The following is a 20956-nucleotide window of genomic DNA, read 5'->3' as shown; positions in this document are numbered from 1 at the left end:
ATGATTCACTTCCACCTATGTTTCACCTATACCACACACTCTTGCTCATTCTTTGTAGTTAAGTCATCCTCGAAAATATTTTTAGGAGATTAGGCTTTTTAGATTTTCCTTGCACCTCCTTCAGTATTGTATCTAGACCAGTCTGGTCCCTCTCACACAGTTTCCTTCCATCTGCTACATTTTTGTTCTTTTCCCTGCATTTTATTGCTGAATCTAAGAGGTGAACTTAATTTGAAAAATACTGGACTGTAGAGAGAATATGTGGTAAAAGTGGCTCCCAGCCTGGACCATAATATTACGTCTCCTCAATATTGCCATTACTAAATGCATCGTCACTACATCTGAGAAGTACAGCTGGTTATCAACAGCACTGGGCATTTGACAGAAGCAAACTCAGTTTTCAAAAAGTTTACAGATTACCCTTTTGTATATTTGCTCAAATCTGCTACCCATTCAGAACTACTGTCTCTTTCTCAAAGTTTGTTTCCCTATTTCAGCTGTACCTTCTACCATGAACAACCAACCTGCTGTTTTCCACCTCAAGGACAGATCTTCTCAGGACAGCCCAGAAAGCCTTCTCCTCCAGACAAGAACCTTTTCCAGACCAGAGGCACAGTCTGTTCTGCCAACACTAATAGAACTCTGCCTGTGGACTGCAAAATCCCAAGCCCTTCTTTCAAACCCAACAGCTCACATATTTTGTATGGTACAAGGTTTCACCACCCAAGAGTTCATTTTGGACTGTTTCTGTCAAGCCACAGCACTATCAAAAGGCCCTACAAGCAGCACTGCCTTGCTCCGCAAGTACTGGAGCAAACGGCTTACAAAGTGAAAGGATGGCTCCCCGAATTTATATTCACTTATTTCTGTCAAGAACCACATTGCCTGGTGGCCACATTGTCATATCCAATCTGAATGCCTGCTAAGTGCTTGCCTTTGGGGATGAAGGTAAAACACAATGTATAGAAAAGCAGAAAACTTCAAATTTAATTTACCTGTTCAAAGATGAGATTATAACCTCACACTCCTAACCACATACATCTTTGCATATTTCCCTTCCCTTTTCACTTCCTTTGTTTTTCCCATCAAAATGGTGCATTACTCATGTCTTTACACTCTTGATTTAAGTTAGACCCATCTTCTTTACATTTGAGATCTGAAGTAACATACCTTTTATTTCCTGAATTTAAAACAACATTACAATGTATGCCTATTTAATTGTATTTTAAAATTCAACACCTGAATTCCCTTAGCTAACTGGATTACACCACTAATTCCTCCTTGATTTCCCTAGAGTATTTCCCAGTGACAAAATAGGAATCTGTGAGTTGGAATTGCCCTGAATTGCTAAAGTCATATTTGTATTACCTCAACCTGGCAAATGTAAATTTTGTTGTGTAACAGGTACCTCCAATATAGACCATACAGAGAAAGCTCTAAGTATTTCCTCAATTAAGAAATTTTCACGTCTTTGCTCTTTCAGCTACCTTCCACTTCTGCATTTCCAAAACAGTTACTGTGAGAAATAGTGGAGGTGCAACACAGTGTTTGAAATGAAGTTTTCAAATCCCGCTGATACTTACAGCAGCATGAAACCAATTCTCTTTAGGCTACACTGGAAACTGCTTCAGCCAGCTCCAGAGCTGAGCTAGCAGTAAAGTCCATCTCCAGTGCTGGGTAAGAGGCACTGTGGTACATCCTGGGAGCCACATTGCCTCTGGTGAGTCACCACCTTCTCCCTCCTGCTGTGCAGGCATCCCACCTCTGCTGTCTTCCTGTCTCTAACACAGGTCCTGTCCCCAGCATGGGCCCTGTCTCAAGCCTGGTCTCCAAATTAGCTGACCCTGGGTCTGAATAATTTACTATTTCCTCCAGCAGAATTTTTTCCGCTGACAAGCTCCCATTTAATTTACTGTATGGGCAGAACCCCCCTCCCTTTGCAAGTACAGCACATGTCATCCAGGATATGCTGGAACTTTGGAAAAATCAGACATCCCATGTTTCACATCCTCCTTTTTTGGATAAGGAGGGAAGCATAAATGAATATTGGCAATGTTGCATTGATGATTTTAGTTTCTCATTCTTTTGGCTTTAAGAATTCCCATTTTCTTTTTCTAAATTAGTCATTACTCAATTAACCAAATAAAAATACAGCACATATTGACTTCATGTCACTCTCTCTTGTCACTTTCCCCACCATTCGAGAGACACTACCACCATCATGTCAAATAAATTTGTTTCAGGAAATTATAAATTTGCTTGATAAAGAGAACTATGCAGGTAGAAAGGATCTATACTCTTATAAAGCATTAGATTTAGTAGCTCAGAACATTTGAATTTAAAAAGTAAGGATTACGTGACAATGAAACATATCTGAAATAGCTTAAGAACTGAGTAACTAGTAGATCTTGAAACCTTATTGGCAACTGGGATTCATTATCAATGTATTAATGAAAATGTTTCCATTGTGAATATTAAGCATCAGTATAGCACTCACTGATGAAAACTTGTAAAAAGTGAAGAAAAGTAATTAAATCTAGACTTTCTTGAGCCTTTTTTTGAGACACTGCAAGAGATCGTTTTGTTTAGCTTATCAAAAGAAAACAAAAAACAAAAAGAATGCTGAGAAGTGACCTAATTAGAATAAGAAAGTATGTTTTTGGGCAAAACATATCTTTAATCTACCTGGGAAGGTGATAATATAAAGCAATGGCTTGGAGGTACACTTAGATAGCTTCAGACTAAAAAGTACACATATACTTTCTGTTATTGTTTTGACACCAAAGATAGTTAATGATTTGAGCAAAATACCTAAAGAAATGGCAAATTTTTCATCTTTTGATTCTTTTATATCAAGACTGGATATTAAACATTAAATGGGTATTATGGTATCTGATCTAGATATCACATGGAAGAAATAGTGATCTCTTATGACTGAATTGTGCAGGTCTATAGGAGTTGAACAACATTTAAGCTTTTTGGTTTCAACCTGTTTGAAAGAAAATCAAAACCCACTTTTGTGCCATAAATAACAGGGTTAAACAGTAAGGCTAATTGTAAATTAATGTATATCTCTACTAGACTCTCAAGTTTATAATAAAACATACATGAAGGTATTAAAATGCAGAGAGAAAAGACATCATTATTGTTTGGGTTTTTTTAGTAAACACTCGTGTAATGTTCTATCTTAAAAAATTAAAAGTAAAGTATTTGCATATATCTATTGGTGCTAAAATGATTACACTGAAATAATATAGTACTCTTAAGTAGAGGAAACATTTTAAATATTAAATATACAAAACTATAAAATAAAATACATTTATAGTTATATCATCCTATTTTTCCTTAAGTAGTTGCATTTGTTTCTTGAAAACCTTATACAAGATTTGATTTAGAGATACTCCTTTTAAAACATAATTGAGTACTATTCTTTCCTTAGACATTCTATTACATATTTATTTTACTAATTAATTTAGCCATACAAAAGTATGCCTATTTGAGGCTGGAGGCAGATAAACAGTTGTAAGCAAAATAACTACACATACACACCTACTTCCTGTAATCCACTTGAAATTGCTGGTGATACTTAAATAAACATAGCATTTTGTTCTGCTTCCCTCAATAGAAGTCACGATTAGAAAACAGAGTTCCATAATTGATTGCTTTGCGTCCTCTTATAATATCAGTGCCGGCCAAGGCTGAAGGAAAAGGATTTAAGATAACATACAATATGAACATTTTTGCATAGCATTAGTGCACTAAGCTGTTTTTTTGGTGCAGTAAGAAACTGTGACCTGACATTCCCAGAGCTCTGCACTCAAGGAGAAATGAACAGTGAGCAAGTCACAGCCAATGGTCAAAGAAGATGTACCCCTGCTGAGGAGATGGCGAGTGGATTGAACATGTAGTGGGTGGACTTTTTGGTGAAAAAGGAATTGGTTGGATAGTTGCATCCAGAGTGTAGTGGTCAACGACTCAGAGTCCTAATGGACATTAGTGACAAGTGGTGTCCCTCAGGGATCTGTATAGGGATCAGTGTTATTTAATATCTTCACTAATGACACAGATGAAGGGATCGAGTGCATATTTGCAGATGACACAAAGCGGTGCAGCTGACACACCTGAAGGATGGAATGACAACCAGAGTGACCTGGACAAGCTCAAGAAGTGGGTCCATGGGAATTTTATAGTGTTTAATAAGACCTGAGTCAAGGCAACCCCCAATATTAACACAGTGGATGGAGGAATCAAGAGCAGCCCTGCTGAGAAGGACTTGGGGGTGCTGGAGGATGAGAGGCTGGACATGAGCTGACAATGTGGGCTTGCAGTCCAGAAAGCGAACCATAATTAGGGGTTGTATCAAAAAAAGAATGGCCAGCAGATCAACTGAGATGATTCTACCTCTTTACTTCCCTCTGGTGAGATCCCATCTGGAGTATTGTATTCAGCCCTAGAGTACCCAGCACAGGAAAGACATGGAGCTGTTGGAGCGAGTCCGTACGAGGACCACCAAGATGATTAAAGGGATGAAGCACCTTTCCTATGAGAGAAGGTTGAGAGAATTGAGTTTGTTCTGCATGGAAAAGAGAAGGCTTTCAGGGTGGCCTAGTTTCGGCCTTCCAGTACCTGAAGGGAGCCTTCAAGAGAGACACTATTTACAAGAGTGTGTAGTGACAGGACAAGAGGAAATGGTTTCAAATTGAGAGTGGGTTCAGATTAGATATGAGGAAGAAATTCTTTACTGTGAGGATAGTGAGGCACTGGAACATTTTGGCCAGGTTGTATGGCGCTCTAAATAGCCTGGTTTGGCAAATGTTGTCCCTGCCCATGTCAGGGATGTTGGAACTAGATGACCTTTAAGATTCCTTCCAACCCAAACCATTCTTTGGTTCCATAATTTTACAGTATCCTGCTAACCTTCCATTAGTCCACTTTCAGCAGAAATATTAACCAGTGTCCTGTCAAAGATTGGAGAGGTGATTTAAGCCTTTCTCATCCACTGTTTTTTTAAAAAGACCACTCTAAGTTGATTAGATTCAGCTCATGCCAACCTCCCAGGCCCCACAAGGCAGCCACAGAAACAGTTTTTCGTAGAAGGATGGAAAATATCTGGCTGGTGTACTTGTACAGTGAGAGCCCAGTCCTGCAATGCTTATGCAAACAGCTCCACCAAAGCAGATGGAAATTGAAACATCAAATCCTAAATCAATTTAAGCATGTACCATTGGAGAACAGCAGCTCTCAAAGCAAGCTCATGAACAAGCACCAATTCTCTCCAAGCAGAGTTACAGAAGTAAAACTACAGAAAGGAAGTGAGTTTGAAATAGAAGTTACCTCTTCAGGCAAACAACACCAACACCTGTGTACAATCAGCGCTAATCGATCTTCTTTGGGAATACTCTGTCAGATCTGTCAGACGGCATGGAACTGATAAAAATCAACTTAGAAATTAATTCCCTCATCAACCTTTTTTCTTCTCTTTTTCTTTTTTTCTTTTTTCTTTTTTTCCTTTTCTTTTTTTGAGTTGTTTGGACCTGCATATTACTCACAGTAAATTTCAAGAGTTTGGCTGTTGAAATAATGGATGCAGTATGTTAATGTTGGTTTTAATGCATTTTATCTTAAAACAACCACATTTCAGTTCATGGCAAATACAGACCTATTTCAATACATTAACCCTATGACTTAAAGCCCCAGAAGGCCTTCTCCCCACTGCTCTTAGGAAGCAGCATTTCTGTCATTCTAAACATTCATACTAAATTCATCAACAGAAAACATTTCAGAGGAAAAGTAAAAAATTAAAATAAAATCAGAGGCACCTTTTAAAGTCCCGAGAAAACAAACAATAAGTAGAAGAAGTAAATACAAGCACTATCACTCTGCTATTCACTCGACCTCTCATGGGTGTTATTTTTGTAGGTACGGGAAGGAGGCAATCGAAGAAGTCGGGACTCCTTGATCCTTGCGGGTCCCTTCCAACTCAGGATGATATGGGGATGAGGGGGGGACTGGGGGTGCTTTCTGCGGATAGACATTTGTTTCCCAAAGCCTGTGACATTACTTGGTACACTGCTATGTGGGCACATACCCGTGTGTGCGTGCAGGCACAGACATACCGGCGATGCTGCCCACCCCGGCTATGCACTGCCCGCACGCGGCGGCCGCGGGCAGGGCTCGGAGCGGCGGGGCGGGCGGGCTCTCCGGGTGACGCGGGGCGGGCGGGGCGGGGCGGTACAAACGGGCCGGCTCCAGGCACCGCGCTCCGGCCGCGGCGCTGCCGGCCGGGCGACGCGGCGGCAGCGGGCGCTCCATCGGTGCGCGGCTCGCTCCCCAGCTCGCCGCTGCCGGGCGCGCTTCCCCCGGCTCCGCCGGCACCCGCGGGCGCCCATGGAACAGCGGGGCGAGCGCTGCCCCACGGCCCCGCGCCCCGGCGGTGAGTGACGCGCTGGGGAGGGATCGGCGCGCCGGGTGCTGCCCTGAGCGGCGCGGGAAGTTTTTGGGGTGGAAGCGGGTGCCGGGGCGATCGTGGATCGCCGGGGGTGCACAGGCGCTGTCGCGGGGCGCTGCCGCCCGCCCGGCACCTGCTGGCGGCAGGTGGGAGCCCCGCGGCCGCGGGAGGCGAGCGCCGCACGGCGCCGCTGCGGGGCTGGGCAGCGCGGGTGCCCGGCCGTGCGGTGCCGTGAACCGCCCCGGGAGGGACCCGCGGCGCTGCCCCGCGCCCTCCCTGCTCGCCGAGACGGGCTCTGGCAGGCAGCGCTGCCGGAGGGGAAAGGAGAGAAAGGAGGGGAGAAAAAGCAAAGCGGCCGGAATTACCTCCGGCATTACCTGGCCAGGTGTGGCCCTCGGGGCGCTTTTTCACCATCTTTCCCATGTGGCTAAATGACAGGCACACGTAAGGGCAGAGTGGCAGGGCTGTGGAATAGGGGTGCCAGGGTGCGAGGCTCCTACCTGACAGGAGAACATTTGCAAAGGCTCCGCTGAGCATCTTTGATGTGTTCCCACGCTGAGTGCTGGAGCCGGCTGGATGCAGTGTGCTGAACTGGAACCTGGCAGGCAGCTCAGGGCTGGAGGGAGAGTGGTCTTTGGGGGTTGGCCAGGAGGGCACAAAACCTTAACTTCAGCTCATTTCTGTTTTGAAGGACTGGCTTCCTAGAATACTACAGGAGAGGCTTGCTCACTGCAGTTCTCAGTGTGCTTTCTAGGGATAAAGGTGTGTGCAGTTCAAATCTTTCGGGGGCAAAAGGATGCGAGAGGGAGCGGTGGCAGACCCCAGCTGGAAGAGTTCTGATTTGGTCTCGTCTTTCAGCCAGACGTTCAAAAGATCAGGAAAGGGCACACAGCTAAGTACAGGCAATTCAATTACCTCAGTTGACTGGAAATTAAAGTATATGATTCTCATTCCTCTCTATGTTAGTGCAGTAGGTTGAGGGCTTTCCTTGTTTCAGGACTGTTCCTCTTTGGATACTGGTGCGGAAAAAAAATATCTGAGAAGTTCTAGAAATACCATGCTTGAATGGCATGGGAAGGGAATGTCTGCAGGGAGCATCTTTCTGGCACCAGAGATGCACTCACTGCCCATTCCCACTGAGAGCCTCTGCAGTATACATGGCAAGTGGAATGTGAGCAGAACAGGTTCCGTTTGGTGAATGCCCATGTACTGTCTGGCTATCAGACTTATTTTGTAAGTATAAATGTAATAACTGTTACAATTTACATCTGCTAGCATTTCTTGCCCTCTCGAACAAGTGTATTTCCCACATTGCTCAGAAACAAGAACATCTCGGTAAGAACACAGTCACTGCCATCAACTTCAGCTATGTCTTGCACATCCACCCTTTCAATACCCACCTTGTTTTGGTTTTTTTTTTCTATTTGGAAAATGCAGAGATTTTTGATAGTGCATAGCCAAACAAATGCCTCTGGTAGGTCAGCAGCAAGACTGCAACCGAACTAAAGCCAGCTACTGCAGTGGAGAGGCACTAATTTGACGGAGCAAATTCCACTCCCAGGACTGCCAAGTTCCCATCTGTGTCCCTCCCCTTGTCAGAATACTACCTGTGTTATTCTGAACTAGCCATATGCTTACACAGACACTACAGAAAAACAGAGTGGGTAGAATATATGCATATTCATATGACTCTTCTGCTTTTCATTAGAGGAAACCAAAAATGTTTTTATTAGTCTGACTAGCCTGGGATCTCTCCCCTCCAAAAATGCCACCCATAGCTTATAAACTATCAGAGTCGAAAAATATGTCAAAGCTGATGGATTAAAAGTTTTGATAATAAGAAAAAGAAAACTGTCATATGCCAAGGCAGTCCAAGATGGGAGATCCTGCTGGGTCATCTCACTTGTCACTCCAGAGCGTGAGGGTTCTCTCCAGGTCACTGTGTAGTGCTTCGCTTAGTAAATTGATTGGTTTAGCTAAATCTAATACAGTGATGACCTCACCAGTATGCACTGTGCTCCAGTGTTATTCTGAAGACAGGAGAGTGGAAAACACAGAAATCTACTTGGAATATGAACTAAAAGATTATTTGGAGGTTTGGGGTTTTTTTGTTTATTTTGTTTTTATTGTTTTGCATATCTTATTAGTATTTGACACAGAGCCCACAGCTACAGAGAATGGTGAGAAATTGCTTGTCAGGGGAAATGAGAATGGGATTGCTTAGTCTGTTGTGTTTGCTATTTTAATACATCCAGTTAAGGTGAGCCTTTGTACAGAAAGGAAGCCAGACAGGACAGAGCCATCCTTTCACACAGGTTGTTTTCTTGAGGACAGCTTTGATGAATTAGGAAGCAACGTTATTAACTGTGCAATAGATTTCTGCTTCCTAATTAGAATGGGACCCATTTTGCTTGGAAAGTGGAGTGGCGAGTAGTTTCTGGGTTTTGAATTGAGCTTTTGGGTTTATGGGGGGGACAGAGAAGTAGTGGTAGAGTGTACCCTCTTTATGAAAAAAGATGAATCTTGACAGTTGTTTAAAAAATTGCTAAAAGTTGGTAGGGGTATTCCATATTAGCATTCAGTACAAAAAATTCTGTGCATCCTGAGCTTTTCAAGTTTATTTTTATTCTGCTGTAATGTCCCATTTTATTTTTACCTGCATGAGGTTCTCTGAAATCTAGGGTATTCTCTCTTCTAAAAATTTTTATGATCTCTTGGCATGAAAGACTGAAATGGTCCCTTCTGACCTTAAGAGAAAGAGTGAATGTTATATATAACCACAGTCTATTATAAATTTGCTACCTTATTGCTCACAGTGGAGCTGAACTCCTTCTTTAGAAGTCATGAACTGGTGGCCTAGCTAATTTGCATAAACTGTATTTATCACAGCAAGTGCAGAAATACAGCAGATTTCAGCCAAAAATACTTCCTACCAAGTCAACCTTTCTCAGCTCGTGAAGTTCCCCCGACTAGGAATACACTTTAAAAGTCTTTAAGTTTTGAAGTCTTAGAGCTCATAGACAACATATCATCTTAACAGAACTGAAATTATGATTAGATTTCTTAACATGCTGACTATAAAAGTTAAAGCCATGGTTTATCTCTACTGGCTCTGCAGCAGTTTTAATATAATTTGGTAGATGTACCTAGACAGTATCATCTAGGCACTTGTAAGACAGATTCATACACTTACTTGTTATTTTGTGTCCCCTCTTAATGCGCAAATGGCTTTTTTTATATATTATGAGCTAATCAATAGTTTATCCCCCTAGAGATCTATGGTTTCAGTAGTATGTACTAATTTATCTAATTTATTATGCTTGTCTCTGTAGCACTCACTAATGTAGGCAATTACTTGTAGTTAATTACTGGAAACTAGAATTCAAGTATTTCATTGACACATTTTTAAAACTTTTGTTAAAATGTGATTAAAAACATGTGAGGGGGGTGGTATAGAAAGCATTTCTTCATGAAGAGGGTATTGTGAGACAGTTCAATATTTAAAAATAACAAAATACAGAATATATTTCCAAGAAAACACACATTTCATAAATTTGGTTAAATTTAAAAAAGAAAAAAATGCTCACTTTCCTTTCCTGCTCTTGATTGAGTTTTAAGTGATAGCTGCACTAGGGAGTTTTATGTCAACAGAGTACAAAGTGGCACTTGATGAGCTCATATAAACAACTAAGGAATATATCCTGTGGTGGACACAGTCTATTCTTAGGAAATAAATATATACTGTTCATATCAATGAGTTATTGAAGAATTTCAAGTACACTGCAATTGATATAGTTCATGTTTTTTTAATATATAACCAAATACAAATGTTCAGATCACTGACTGTTCGTCAGTTTAGAAAGTTGTTTTTAGAGTTGGTTAGCTCAGTTAAGGGAATTTTTCTTTTCCAATAGGAGAAGCCAGCATAGCAGATGTGTGGGTTGTACTGCACAGCTACTTTTAACCATCAATGTTAGTCTTATATTTTGCAGTACTGAGTGCTGAAATATGTGCAAGGGAGAATACAGTCCACAAACTGTCCTGAGGTTCTATCACATCTGCAAAACTAAATATACTTTATATGAACAGAATGTCTTACTCAGATTTTCAGCTCTAATCTCCCTCTACAGACAAACTTTAGTAACTGAACTATGGCTCTCATTCAGGCCAGAATCTATTTTTATTAGATGCCTGGGCAGACAACTTTCCAGTGAAAGGCTTCAGTTCTCCAAGGAGAGAAAGTGAGGACATTTAAAACTTAACCTGTTTCTCCACAGTCCCGAGAGAATCATAAAAACACAGCTTCTGTTTGATGAAGGTGAAGTCATCTGCATGCTTACAGAGAGGATGTAATCCTCCCTTTCCTATTACTGTTCTGGCAACTGTGTCCCATTAGCTCCACTAAACCTCTGTGTGTTGCTGTGGCCTTTTTTGGGGAAGTATGTTGCTGTCAGATCTGCCAGCAGAACCTACCTGATGCTTACTGACTGCCCTATAGACACTCTTTATGTTTCCACCTACCCACTTGGACAGATAACTTAAAGGTTCTTATGAAAGCTCAGAGCTAAATCTAATCCCATTCCATTCCCAGCAAAAATGAAGTTATCAGTCTGGGCAAAAACTACCTTATTATTTTTAAATGGGTATTAAACTAAAAAGTATATATAATCTAGACAGTTTAGGCAATGTCATTGAGTGAGGATAAATATATTGAGGCATTGAAATACCTTGGTTATATGGTAAAAAATAGAAGTCATAAAATAGAGATATGTTTCAAAGAGCACTGTAATATGCTTAAAAGTCAATGCAATATGGCAGCTGTGGCCCTCACACTGCATTTACTGAGAAAAGCTTCCATTTATTTCCAAGTTACTATTACTATTGAAGAGGTTTGAATCATAAAAACTGATTTGATTGGGAAAGTCCACATGAAATCTTGTTGAATAAACAGGATAGCACATTTCGCTAATTAATTGGGGAAAGCTGAAGAAAAGATTAAGCAAAAGCAATCAGACTTTTCAAAAAGTCTTGGTATAATTGTCAAAGCACCATTTAACATAAACTGTGTTTCTTTTACAACTTGCTCATTTACTTGAAGCAAAGGCAATAGTAATGACTGTCAGTTAAATTTTTTGTATTAATCTGGAATACAAAGTCATGGAGTGAAGTCATGTATGCCCTGCGTGAACTAGTGGATGCAGTGAAGAGAATTTTTAAAGCAGAAAAGTAATTTGGCAGGGTGGCTGCTATAAACTTCTCAGTGCATGCTTATTATTGTTGAAAGAGTTTTTCAAACCCACAAGTTATAAAGCTATACATGTTTGCATCCTTTTATATAAACTGCTGTAATTCTAGACACCAAGCTACAGATCTACATAAAACACGAAAGATGACATAAGAGATGAAAGCTGAATGACAACCATTTTATATTCCTGGAGACCACTTTGCCCGCACAACATATGTTTTGTGCTGAATTTAGAGGCACACTCATGTCCATTGTGTTGCATTAGTCTAACACAACAAAATAATTGATCCAGATATCAAGCCTATACAGTTTTGGAGAAACAAAAGAGAATGGAAAGAGAAGTCTGACAAAGCTTTATTGCTTGCAAACAAAACAACAATAGCATACAGGTACTTTAGATGGCATAATTACTAATATGTTTCATTGTGACCGCACAAAGTAAGTGGTACAGATACCAAAGCAGTGTTCTGCAGTGGCATATGTGCACGTAAGCAAATAGCTGGGGAGGAACAGTGAAATTCTGTATGTCTGAAACAGAAGATATTCCCCTGCTATTCTGAGGTTTCATACTGCAACAGAAAACAGTTGCTTTATTTATAGAAAAAGCTCTTCCTCGAAAAAGTATTTGAGTTAAGAATGGGAAGACACTGAACCGGGTCTCCACTGAGGCTCAAAAAGCTGTCTGAGATGAGGCCCCAGGTACCACACTTGTAATATCCCACAAGTCTGATTTCAAAGAGCAATGCTGGCCAAAATATGAGAAGAGCTACAGCTAAGAGACACCTTGCTGTGTCTTTTCTCCAAAAGTTCCTATGCTGTACTCAGCCATAGGAAGGTTTGCATAAAAAAGTAGGCAACTGAGTAGTATGCAAAATAGGAATTATAAATTAAGTCTCCCAATGAATTTATATATATAGTTCATTATTAAAAACAAACAAAACCAAAATCCGACACCCAGCCCCCCCCCCAAAAAAAAAAACCAAGAATAACAAAAACAAACAAAAAACCCTAATACAGGAATGTGTTGTCTCTAATATCTGAGGCCAGCAGCTAAAAATTAATCTCTCCAGAGACAGTCTATCCCAGAGCTTGCAATAGCACATTTCAGTCTGACTTTTAAAAAATAAGAGTTCCCTCCATTAGGCTTTAACGTAACTCCTTTCAGGACAGTTCAACCTGTTCCTCCCTGGAATCCTATTATGTTTTTCCAATAAGGTGTTAAGGCAACAACTCAGACCTGCTATTTATGGAGCTAGTGACTTAAAATATACACTGAAGTAAGTGGCTATTCCTTTAATCTGTGACCTTAAAATTCAGCAAGAGTTGATGTTTTGTTGTTCTTATGTACTGAGCTGCCCAGTCACTGATCCAATCTTTCTGGTGCTGTGTTGTTTGCTCTCATTTCTGCTGAATATGGTGGCAGCATAGCTCAGTGGGGACATCCACCATGAATTTACCTATATCGAATTTCCTGTCATTCAGTGTCTCCCCCCACCCACATCCACAATGTGAGGCTATCGGCACTGTTTCTTGTTAAAACTGAAGTAGATTAAGCTGAGAAAGATTAACAGGAATGGTGAGGACAGGGAAAGAGAGCAGAAGGCTAATGACAGCAGCGAAATGACTTTCAGCCAGAGAAAACAGTGACCAAGAATGGAAAAACAACAAATTCCTTTGCAAAGTTGCCTCATATCAGACATCACAGAACAGCCCAGGACATGACCCACCTGAGACAGGGCATGCCCACGAGCTCAAAGCCTGTAGGCATAGAGGAAGGCATTATTTTGACTTCCCATCTCTCATGGCACTTTACTTCCCTCTCTTCCCGGCTTTGATTTCTTCTTCCTAACAATATTGCTGGCTTGTAGCCCTTTAAAAATGAAAAAAGAGAAAGCACAGAAGTGATAATCAGTAGCAAACATCAGGAAGCAGACCTGCTCCATTCAGGATGGAGTCATGACCTCTGTAAATGCAAAGCTATCAAACAGAACTTTAGATCCCTTAGAAACACATCATTAGTCCTTGTTGCACTGGGACTTAGCTTATTGTGGAAAAGTCATTAGTTTCTTTTCACATTCTCTGGAGAGTTTCCAAAACCTAACCCTTGCATTTCCTCAGGTTGTTCATATGTAATTTCATATTTTAGCCCTTGTTAGCAGGTACAGTACATGCTGTTCCAAGCTTAAATTCATAATTACAGTAACCTACTAAGGCAAAGCAGTCAAGTGCTCAGCCATCATGGCTTCGACTTCTAAATGGAGTTAGACCGTACCAAAGTCATACACCAGCCCTTCACTGAGGCTTTAAAATTTTTGAAAGGCATCTTAATTCAGGGAGCTTGTGTACACAGCCTGCTCATAATGTGACAATCTAACAGCTAAACTGTGTGTGAAGCTATTACAATTTCACTTCAAACATTGCATTAAAAACACGCTGACCTTTAAATGGTGTTCAGTGGTGGTATTTAGTAGTCTTTTGACAAGGTCTAAAGTTAGTTCTTTACATCACAAAAGCTTGCTGGCTAACTCTCAAAATGACCTACAGAGGCACCCACTGTATTTTCTTTCCTGAGTATCAAGACTGGAACCAGAATTCCTTTACTGTTATGTTGATTTAGTCATACTATAGTCTATGGGTTCATTATCTTGCTTTTTTATGGAGCCAGGGTGCATACCACCTATTTTATCCTTTGAAACCCTAAGCACAAAGCAAAAGTTAACTTCACTTAAAAATGACACAGAAGATCAACTTTTCCTTGATCTTCTATTCACCCAGAGCTGTTCCTAACTTATTCCCAGGAGAATGTTGCTTTGTCGTGGTTGGGCAGCTCTACCTATGTAGCATAAACCTTTTTCCCAGGAGGCTTGACTTCCAAGATTGCTGTCACATGGTGCTTTGGGAGACTATAATACCCAGACATCCTACAAGTCCCCTCATTATAAGAATGCTCTTTTGGTCCAGTTCACAACTTTTCCTTTTATATGCTCTGTTTCTAAGAAAACCTTCTCTTGTAGATGAAAAAAAGCACTTAATTCTCTTGTGATTGAGGTTCAACTTCAAGGAAATCAGATTTTTAAAAAAATAATAACATTCTAGATGAATCTTGAGTGCAAGAGAAAGATTCATAATGTTTGTATCTCCTGATGACTGGAAATCATTTTCTCATGGCATTGTTATGCATGTTTTTTAAAACATTTATTTACACCAAAATATCTATGAGCCTAGAGTTGGGAAAGCTGAAGTTTTTTGTTCAGTTGTGAAAAGCAGAAGATATTTGCAGTGTGGCTTTAGTAGTGCTATGTCTGAATATAAAATAATGTGCTTTTTCTTTTTCTTTTCCCTCTTTCAGCGAAGTTTCTGCTTGAGAAATACACATTCACTCAGCAAAACAAAAACAGCTTTTAAAGGTTGTTCTCGGTGGAAATCACTCTATGCCCTATTACCTGCTTGAGTGAAACCAGACTAAGAACTTCTGTCATGGCAGCTTTTCTGCTGGGAGCTGTGTTGCTTATTGTTCAACCTCAGATAGTGCCTTCCAGACCAGCTATAAATTCGAATGCTGAGACTTCTTCTCAGTCTGTTCAGAGAGAGCTTTTAAAGAAAACATCTCAGAAAAATGACTTCAAGGAAAACGTTCATTCTAATGGATCATGTCAGCAGCTGCCACAGACTATTATTATTGGAGTGAGAAAAGGTGGAACAAGAGCTTTGTTAGAGATGTTGAGTCTCCATCCAGATATTGCAGCAGCAGAAAGTGAAGTTCACTTCTTTGACTGGGAAGATCATTACAGAAATGGATTGCAGTGGTATATTAATCAAATGCCATTCTCTTATCCCCATCAGATCACCGTGGAAAAAACTCCAGCATATTTCACATCACCTAAAGTGCCTGAAAGAGTTTATAACATGAACCAATCGATGAGACTACTCCTTATTTTAAGAGACCCAAGTGAAAGAGTACTATCAGATTACACCCAAGTGTTTTACAATCACATGCAGAAGCACAAGCCGTATCCATCCATTGAACAATTCCTGATTAAAGATGGTGAACTCAATGTGGACTACAAGGCAATAAACAGAAGCTTGTACTACATTCACATGCAGAACTGGCTGAAGTATTTTCCTCTTGATCATATCCACATTGTAGATGGGGATAAACTGATCAAAGATCCCTTCCCAGAAATAGAAAAGGTTGAGAGGTTTTTGAAGTTATCACCACAGATAAATGCTTCAAACTTTTATTTCAATAAAACTAAAGGCTTCTACTGCCTAAGGGACAGTGGTAGAGAGCGCTGTTTACATGAGTCAAAAGGACGAGCGCACCCACAAGTAGATACCCGGTTACTCGAGAAACTGCATGAATATTTCCATGAACCCAACAAGAAATTTTTTGAGCTTGTGGGCAGGACATTTGATTGGCACTCCTTTGTGGCAAGTTAGTAGTAAGCTTCAGTACCTATGTTCCAGTGTACAGTTAGAAAAATTAAAAAGGGCATTTAAAGTATAATTTATTTGTAAAATCCATAAATACTTCTGTACAGTATTAGATTCACAATTGCCATATATACTAGTTATATTTTTCTACTTGTTAAATTTGAAAGCATTTTGTATTGTTTTTCATGGTTGTTAACATTGTGTATGATGTGTCTGTATGAAGAAACTAAATTATTTCATTGCAGAAGCTGCTCTCTTGAGAATGTGTTGTCTTTTTAATAAATAAGAAATTAATTTCAACAGAGTCTTGCTGAATTATTTGAATACTTTGGCCTTCCTGGACTATTCAGGATGTTTTTTTCCTCTAATTGCTAATGAATATGCTAAACTTTACATTTCCATTTATCTTGCTTTAATGTGTGGTTTAATAATTTATTTTTTGTTTGAAAATATTGTTGTAGTTAACAAATTGTTCCATCCTGCTCTATAAAATTATTTCCTGGTAAACTGGTGGTACTCACGTGTTGGGACATGCACACTCAAATGACAATGGAAGTCTCTGTGTAATATGACATGTTAACTGCTATACTTACCTTACCTTCATATTTACTGTTATAACAAGTGCTCCTCAAATTCTTTGGCAGTACAGTGCAGGTTTCATGGCAGATTTTTAAAGGTTCTGTGGGGACCAGCTCATAAAATCTAATTAGCTGTAGAAATATGGTCAAACTAAAAACTTCTTACAGTCTCTGAATGTATATATACTTCATAAAGAAGTAGGGTTGAGAGAATTTAAGCAATATAGAGATTTTTTTCAAGGCTACTTAAGACTGTTCCTACATTTTATACCACATTTATGCTTTGCCATCGGTGAAAATGAACACTCACACCAGAAAAATTAGTTGGTCTACATTCCAGTAACTATCAACCTTTTTCATATAAATATTACCATACTTTTACCCCACTTAAAGCTGTTTTCCATGAGCTGAGAAGTTGCTTTATGCAACTGAAAATTGCCTATGGACTATTGTTTGTTTAATCTCCTTCCAAGAACCTTTATGCCAAGTCTTGATTAGGCATGTGCTATTGGATTAACCCAAATTCCAGGAACTTTCCTTGTTTTCTGTATCTGGTAAAAATGGAAGTTAGATGTTAGTGCATTGGTAAAAATTGAAGCTGTCCTTATCTACAGTGGTTATGATTTCTTGTTAACCATCAGTTTCTGGAATAGGAGTTAATCCTATTTCCACACAAGGCTTCCTACAGTACTTTCATTCTGAGGTCCTAATTTTCATTTTATGATCTTGAGTTTAGTTTCAAATGTGCAGTGGCAACACCCAGTAAATTTGATCTTGTAGCTGATTGTTACAATCCTTTGTAAAATTTAAATGTAGATTCATTAATTTTTTCTGGTGAGCTGGTGCAAACTTGGGCACTATGACAAGGTATAGTCTTGGATACAAATATCCCATATTACGCCTCTTGCATGAAAATTTGCAGGTGCTGCCCCTCTCTTCTCCCACTCCTTGTGTACCTGCCCAAGCTGTATTCAACCTCAGAGAGGTTGGTGGTATTTTATAAATTAGTCCTTTGACAAAAGCCTACAATGAAATGGTATTGTACTCAATAAAATATTTTCTGAATTGCATTTTTCCTTTCTCTTTTGTTCATCAGTTTCTAGTCTGGAAGACCAGAATCTGGGATTTAAACCCAGTTTAGCTTCCAGTTAAATGTTACTTAAGAACTCAGTTGTAGCCTAGTGGATTGATTAGAAAGCAGTTGTTTGCTACTGGATTGTGCCTGAATGGTCCACTGCTGACCCACAATACACAACAAGGAGAGAAAGTTTCTGATGGCAATAATGTCAAATACTACATGAAGCAGGTGCCAAAAATAACACAATTATACTACATCGTGCTTCTAATAAAGTTTTAGAAAGGAGAATTTCAGGGGATTTATTATAAGGTGGGACAGCATTTTTTGTCTGCATTTCCTTCATAGTGTGATCTTTGCAAGAGCCAGATGGACCAGAGAGATGCTGGCCCAGAAAAGAGACTTCCTGCCTTAGTATAGTCCTGCGTTCACTACAGTCACAGACTGATCTCACCAAATTCACCAACTTTTTGCTGGGAAAAACAAAATACTACCAGGGCATGTGACCAGGAACCAGAGGAGCACAAGAAGGCAGGATTGCAACAAGTCCAGCTGCAGCAGGTCACACAGTATAGGGCATCAGCATTGAATTGTGAATGTCCAAGCAATATGGAGAGCTGATGTTGGTACTGAGGATATTTTTAGTGTATTATGCTGCTTGATTCCAGTATTTTGCCTGTCACTAAGCAGGACACGTTTCTCCCCACCCAATATTGTTTGTTTGTCTCTGTAGAAAAGAGAAGTAGAGCATGAATCATTGGGTCACTATTACTGTTTTAGTGCTAGAAACTCATAGAGTGTTCTCTGCAGGATCCAGAGGTGAAGTGACCACTTCAGGGGGACATCCTGAAGCAGAAATTCATATGACTCATGTCCTAGACCCCAAATACAAAGAAGTTCGCAGAAATTTTATCACACCAAATGCTTACATCCTGTGCAGCGATGACATCATTGTACAATACCATATCCTGGAGCTTGCACAGCTGGATATTCGGTAGCTATGACGATGATGGACAATAAATCACACCCACACTAATAATTTAAAAATATTTACCTACCATAGATGCATAAGTTCAAGAGTTACAATTCTCAAAACTATTCTGAGTGTGAATGTTCAGTTTAACAAGAGCAAGTTTCATTTTCCACATGTGCATTACTGTAGTTAAATGTATTTGCTAGGCTATTCCTAAAGAAGTGCTAGACAACAACAAAAACCACCTGAAGAAAGTGAAGAGAGAATGAAAGAAAGAGACTGAAGCATATTCCAGTTGGGACTGTAGAAAAACTGATAGCTTTGAAGTCATGCCATAAAAGAAAAAGTCCCTGAAAATACTTTTCCAGTGTTATGCAATACAGGTGTTTATTTCTGTAAAACTCGACCATCTCAGGTCTAAAGTACAACCACTTGGGTGTTGCTCAAGAGACCTGCTTCCTTGGGGCAGCTAGCCAAGTTTGTGATCACTCTTGCAAATATAAATACAAAGCTTTATGAGAATTCAATGTCCAACTCAAAGCCTGGCACTCCCCTTGAGTACAAGAAGAAATGCCAGTCAAATAATTAATCAGGGTGGCACTAGAAGACTAAGTCTTGCTCTTTGCGTCACAGCACAGATTAGTGTGAGACTTTGAAAGCCATATATTGTACCTTCAGAGGACGAAGTGATTATCCTATGAACACCGCTGGAAGATTATGGAAAGGGAAAAACCACAAGTTATTACTTCAGCAAGAGTACTGCAACATCTACTGTTGGTGTTGTATAATTTTGTTACATGTGCTTTGCTCTGCCTTATACCTTTTTTTGCTATTACAGGTGAAATAACATCTACCGTCCTTGAATAAATCAACATTGTCTTGAAACACATCAGAAAAAAAATCTATCCATTTTTAAATCTTGCTACATTTATTGATGAGTGTGTGAAACTTACCACCACAGAATATTTTAGATGAAAACTTTGTTAGTTTGTTTCTCAAAGCTGATCATTTTAGGTTTCCTTGTGTACTGCCATTTTCAGAGTCAGTTTCTGCAGAAAGCCAGGATTCTCATTCCCTGTTGTCATTCAGACAGATTTCAAATGTCTAAAGAGAAATTCAATGGGGTACAGCATATTTCCATGTGTCTTTCTTCTACTTAATCTAACATAGCTGACCAGATATTTAAGAAAATACGCACTTGTACTCCATAAGTAAGAGGCTGTGCATCAAAACTACTTCTAAGAGGAACATTCCTTCTCCTTTCTCTTTTTTGAAATCTCTGACTTAAATGTCCTAATTCAGCTCACATTGTGAATGAGATTTTACAGGAATATATTAGTAGATGTTCTCTACTACAATAAAAAAGTAATAAAAAGTACAATAAGGCAAAGGAATTAAATTAAACTAAAATATATCAACAAAATATGTTGAACTTGCTACTAGGTATATACCAGCTGAAATAGTTGCAAGCATGTGCTCCATTATTTTCTCACTGTTAACCCAATACCTTTTATTTATATGACTCTGCCTAAATGCCCAGTTATGCCAGAGAGATCGTATGCTCAATGTTAATTACCTCATTTTTGCAGTGGATTGGAAAGGCAGTTACAGGTGGAAGCCATGCAAATATCTAATGAGTGAAAACAACTTTTATTAAAAATTTGCTTACAAAAATAAATGAAATTGAAATGATGTCTCCTAGAATATTAATAAAGGAGAATAGTACCCTCTTTCCTGCAAAAATAACCTACCCACAGTAAATTTTCTGCTTAATTACCACACAACATTTGATGTAGTTTCTAACTTAATAGTGCAATAAACTCAACAGTGATGCTGCAGATTTTAAATGCCTTCTGGGAAATATAAAATATGCAAGTCAGTGTGGGGAGCAGCTGGATGCATAGGAACATCTGGTCTGATTGGTCTGAGATCTGAGAACACTTTTTGTTCTTAAATGGTAAGGACATTAAATGTTTGGCTTGAAGATCTCTTTGTGTTGTCTATGAAATCAATGACTTCAATTATCTTCCAAGTCAATAATCTGAGCATAATGACATCATCTTTATACTTGATATTGACATCATTCTCTGCCAAAACACATTTTAAGAGCCAAACCCCAGATAGCAGGTGCATGAGGGATCCCTTAGTATAAAAAAAAATAAATTGGAATAGAACTCAGACACAGCTTCAATTACAAAGGCAC

At 39.5% G+C, this 20956-nt stretch overlaps 1 protein-coding gene across 1 annotated transcript; it reads left to right on the top strand.

Moving 5' to 3' along the window:
• Window positions 1–6327: 6327 nt before the first annotated feature.
• Window positions 6328–17775, top strand: HS3ST1 (heparan sulfate-glucosamine 3-sulfotransferase 1). Its single transcript, XM_050338556.1, has 2 exons — window positions 6328–6433; window positions 15043–17775. Exon 2 carries the CDS (start codon window positions 15171–15173, stop codon window positions 16131–16133), a length of 963 nt encoding a protein of 320 aa, XP_050194513.1. The 5' UTR covers window positions 6328–6433; window positions 15043–15170; the 3' UTR covers window positions 16134–17775.
• Window positions 17776–20956: the final 3181 nt, after the last annotated feature.

The sequence above is a fragment of the Myiozetetes cayanensis genome, unplaced genomic scaffold (genome assembly GCF_022539395.1).
Source record: "Myiozetetes cayanensis isolate MyiCay16 unplaced genomic scaffold, myiCay2020 scf7, whole genome shotgun sequence".
Classification (NCBI taxonomy): Eukaryota; Metazoa; Chordata; class Aves; order Passeriformes; family Tyrannidae; genus Myiozetetes; species Myiozetetes cayanensis.
The sequence above is the reverse complement of the archived record's forward strand: the minus strand, read 5'-3'. Positions and strand labels throughout refer to the sequence as shown.

What these genes read in the sequence shown, in the direction of transcription:
- HS3ST1 (XM_050338556.1), top strand. Translation starts at nt 15,171, where the DNA reads ATGGCAGCTTTTCTGCTGGGAGCTGTGTTGCTTATTGTTCAACCTCAG.